General features: G+C 38.5%; 1 protein-coding gene across 1 annotated transcript; it reads right to left on the reverse strand.

The window, feature by feature from the left end:
- Positions 1-833: 833 nt before the first annotated feature.
- Positions 834-4,498, reverse strand: LOC127338559 (uncharacterized). Its single transcript, XM_051364621.2, has 8 exons — positions 4,225-4,498; positions 2,675-2,948; positions 2,493-2,589; positions 2,286-2,413; positions 2,088-2,169; positions 1,892-2,006; positions 1,197-1,348; positions 834-1,074 (listed from the first exon to the last, which is right to left on the reverse strand). The coding sequence occupies exons 2-8, from the start codon at positions 2,712-2,714 to the stop codon at positions 870-872; spliced, it is 819 nt and encodes a 272-aa protein (XP_051220581.1). The 5' UTR covers positions 2,715-2,948; positions 4,225-4,498; the 3' UTR covers positions 834-869.
- Between the last annotated feature and the right edge of the window lie 533 nt (positions 4,499-5,031).

The following is a 5,031-nucleotide window of genomic DNA, read 5'->3' on the forward strand; positions in this document are numbered from 1 at the left end:
TGATGAACCAAAGTTCATTCACCAAGATCATGAATATAAGGAGTTGTGATCTTGATAGATATGTGAGATGTATTAATGGCAAAGGCAATGCCATGCATGGGTATTTGATCACAGATTCAAATACCTTAGATTTGGTGTCTAAGGCTTTGATTTATATTTGTACAATCAAATAGGCTTACTTGAAATATTTGAAGAAGAGGAGAGGTTTTATAAGAGTATAATGATCCATAGAGGAATAGAAAATATGAATCCATTCATTTTATTTTAGGAACCCAAAACTACACATAAAAGCTTTCATAATATTTTGAAGTCACATAAAGTGATGGTAAACCATTTGGTAAATACTTTGTGCCAAAATAAAAACATCTTTTGGAAAACCTTTTATGATACCATGATCAAAGGTGATCATAGTAAAATTTAAAAAGAAAGGTTTTTGACAAGATCCTTTGATTAATATTTTGAGTCATATGACAAAACAAAAAGAGGTATATTTGTGGTTTAGGTCAAAAGGTTCAATTATTTTTAAAGAGAGGAGGTTAAGGTAATACAAGAGTTACCATGGCTTCACTATTTTTCTGGAGACTAGAGATTGTGTGTTGAGGTACTTTATGGTAAAACACCAAGCATAGGGTTTTGTGTACTGGTAGGGAAAGGAAAAGAATTTCCCAGGGCCACACATGTGTTTTATTAGGTGAGTTGCTAGATTGTTTTACCACTAGATGCGTTGTTCTCAAGAGTAAACTTAACAAGCAGATCAAGACAATACATCTATAAACAGATCAAGGCAATTCATCTTAGTTAGCCTTTCGAAAAAGTTTTTTGTTCCCCCTAATTTTTGCACTCAGGACAATTAAACAAGGTTGCAAAAGTTAGTGTGTGACAAACTCCTTTCCTACAATAGCGAGCAGGTCATCTGGTAGTCTGGTAGGCTGCTCATTAACACTTGCAAGAAGTGATAGCGCTTTTTGTCCAACGGCAGCTTCTCCTCTCGGGCCAAAGAAATACAGATCAGCAAATTTTGCATCATCTTTGTCTGTTGAGTTGGTATCAACTGCTCGGACGACAAACCTGTACCTGATAAGTTAGTGTCAGAAGAGATGTAAAGAATGTGTCAGTATTCTCCATGAGGAAATTATAAGTCTAAGCACAGTAGGTATAGGACCAATAAGAGAAAGGCTGAATATAAGTATGCTCACCTTGGTAAAGGTACAGTTGTGGTGCAATCAGGACACCTGTAGCTCCCACTTTCTGGGATCAATTTTTTCCAGCAGTCTGTGCAACTCATATAATAGCACCCATCGCCTTCATGGATCTCGGTGATTTTGAAAGAAATTTTGTAACGCATTCCCTAGTTATGCACAGGAGAAAGATTAGTTAAGAGGAGAAAAGCATTTATACAGTGTAAAAAGCCATGTATTTTGTCAGAAAGAATAACACCAAAAAGAATAATCTGTGATAACACTATGGAGGACCCCAAAGATAGAGAATTTCATTACATAATTACTGGATGAGATATGTAGGAGTAAGTTTGAGTTTGGCAACAGGGAGTGAACATACCGAGCTTGTTTAGTATAATACTGCAATACAATAAATATAAGAAAAATATCGGTACAAAAATCTTAAACAAATAATTTGTTGGTGTCCATAACATGGTAGAGAATAGTTGTTTTTTCGTGCTATCATAAAAAAAGAAGGTAAGTGAACATGAAGAAAATTCAATTGTACCAAAACAGAACACATATGTAGATTAGTACTGTTGTATGAATAAGAAGTAAGCTAGCAGTGGGAGTTCACAGATAGGGCACAATAGATGTATGAACACAGATCGTTGGATAGACATGACGGTATGTTATAATTGTTAGAACACAATTTAGAAACAGTATGGGCGGACCATGATATCATTTGGTTCAAACGTTGATATCTCTGTGATCGATGAAGGTATTGGCTCAGCGTCATTTTTGGTCTTTCCAGTGTGCCACTCTATGTGGTATGGAAGATCCTTTGTCCTGGAAGATATGCAAAACATGAATGATGGTCAATAAATAGGAAAAAACAAATAATGGAGATGAGCTCATGATGCAGTATACTTTTCTCGGACATCAGCAATTTCTGGGAGTGGTGCATTTACATAGCATCTTGTTACTGACGTACTCTGAAGGGCAAGTAAACCTGTAGAGGAAGAAATAATGTAGGTATCATGAACCGAATGGAGATGGAACGAGGAGCAAAAATGAAGAAGAAGATCACAGGTACTGAAAACGAAGAAGAAGATGATAGATATTGACCTGAATACTCGCCAACTGTCATGCCAACAAAAAGAACTATAATTGGCCCTTGAGCTGATGCCGCTATCAGCTCATCGACATCAAGCAAATCAGCTTGTTCTCCCCACAATGTAACAGTAGCATGTGTGCTTTATGAGGTCCAATGAAAACAAATTAAAGAGTGGTAACACTATAGCACATAAAATTAGCACTATCAGGAAGACTCACCTGCCATTTGTGATATATAGCTGTCGCCTATGGCTTTTAGCTTTTCCAGATGGAGGAAGTAGTAGGGGCGTCACCTTGTTCACCAGGCCAACCACATCTGCGCGTGCATGCAGAAAAAATTAGCTATAGGAATGTAACATAGTAGCAGGATGGACTAATGTTTCATCTGGTTGTGTGTGTACCAGATAAGGTAATAACACTGTCAACTCGATCTGATAACATGCTCAAGGGAAGAGCAGTATAAGCAAATATAGGAAAGTTCTCAGGCGGTGGCACAATCTCTGCCACTTTTGTCCTCTAAGTGAAACAGATCCTTAAAGGATTATCCACTGAACGATAGTTCTTTTTTGGTTTGGCCAAATCAAACTTTTCAACAGTGTAGACTGATCCTTCTTTTATCAGATCTTTAAACTGCTCCCATCTCTTTCCTAGGATCCAACCTTCCATTGTGGATTTCTGCAAATTATGGCAGAGTTAAGACCATATACCCAGGACCGCTACTGAAACTCGAACGAAGTATGTATTGAACACTCAGATTTTTCGCAGTAGCCCTTCCGCAACAGCATGAGTAATGCCCTGATTACATCTCAAACTACAGAGGTTGTTGCTTTAAAAAAATGATATGCTAACCTATTGGCCTGTACAAAGGAATAAATATTCGCAGTAACTTGCTTACTAAGGCACCCACAGTCTAAGGATTTGGTTCATACACCGCTAATTAAAAAAATAAGAATAAAACTCCAACATACATACGTCATCACATGAAGAAAAAGAAGAAAATAAGGAGGCGCTATAGGCACATGAGAATATGCACAATGAGCAGATGCAGATGATTAACAGACATACTTTATGTCAAGGTGAAATCATTTATCACCATGGGAAAGAAGCAACTAATATCGCAAAAACTACAAGAGAAGTTATGGCTGAATCACGTGAATGATGACGTAGCATAAGACAAGTGGCACGGAGACCATATGACTTACTAATATGTAATAAATGTAAACATATACACCTTTTCAGATGCAGCAGCACATATAATTGAAAGTAAACATATCTTGAAAGAATATAAAAAATGTGTTAAATCTATAACACCTGATGCACATGGAATACAGATAGATTGTTTGGGTGATTGCAGTAAGCAAAACTAACCTATACAAATTTATAACTGAATTCGATGTATGGAAAGACAATGGAGTGGTGTGAACAAATGTAGCATTAAATAAATGGACAAAAAAGGAACACAGTGCACTAACAGATTAAATCGACCATGGCAACAAAGTATAGATGACTAAATCGAAAAGGAACACGGTCTGTTCATGTTCATTAGTGAAAAGTTTATCTAGGGAATATCTTATCTACGGTAGCTGAACAACATAGGTGAACCAAAGTGGAGAAAATTTAAAAATGTACCACACATGATTATCTAAAAGGGTACATCAGGCCACAACAAAAAAAAAGGTGGTCAAGAGCCTGGGACAGGGAGCATTCAGAGCTGGGAACATTGCTAAACGGATACAAAAGACAAATCTAAACAATATGGCAGGTGCCAAAGTGGAGAAAATTTTAAAATGTGCCACACAGGATTATCTAAAAGGGTACATCAGGCCACAAAAAAAAGGGTGGTCAAGAGCCTGGGACAGGGATCATTCAGAGCTTGGAACATTGGTAAACAGATACAAAAGATAAATCTAAACAATATGGCAGGTGAAAAAGCAAAGTAAGAAAATCTTACATGTCCATCAACACCACGAAATCAACAGTATACAAAGCTGCCTTATCTGGGCTTCGGAACTCCCAGACTCTAGCAAATCGAACCCTAATCTTTGCTCGAAATGAGTCCGGACCAAGATCCTTCAGAGCCGTGCAGTCCATCTTTGGTCACCACTCTGCACAGAGAAATCGAAGAGAATAAGGAAGAGACTGGGCATCATGGGGAAGAAGAGATCTGGAAGAAAGGAGAGGAAGAACCGAGAGAACAACCTGGAAAGAAGAAGTGAATCAGCAGAGGAGGCCGACCAGGGCGTATAAACCTGCGGAGGCGGAAAGTCGACACATCGATGCGGCGCAAGCACACGTGTAGCCTGGAGTGCATCGGCGGCGAACGCGTGGCGTCAATGACTCACCATGAGGGTTGGTGAAAATTCGTCCTCAACATCCGATGGAACTTAAGTGGGCTAAAGAAGTTGACAATCGATTATTGGGCCGCAGAAACTATAGGCAAAAGGTGGGCTAGCACCAAAGTACACAACATAGAGATAAGCATCCTGTGGGCTTGTAGCAGGACTTTTTTTACCTGTTTATACCTATGAACTAAAACGTGACAATTCTATGGACTCACATATAATAAAATGGAACTCTATTGATGCAGTATGAATGACAGCCTGTTTAAAAAGGAGAAGAACATGTACACAGCGTAGAAAATTCATAGGTTGTATCTTTACAGCCAAGAAGGTTGCAAGTTGGTAGATCGTATCATGGACAATAGAAAGTTTATTTGGTGGGTTGAAGGCAGGGGTGGCAAGATCCTAGCGACGCTAGA

This window comes from Lolium perenne, chromosome 3 (genome assembly GCF_019359855.2).
Source record: "Lolium perenne isolate Kyuss_39 chromosome 3, Kyuss_2.0, whole genome shotgun sequence".
NCBI lineage: Eukaryota > Viridiplantae > Streptophyta > Magnoliopsida > Poales > Poaceae > Lolium > Lolium perenne.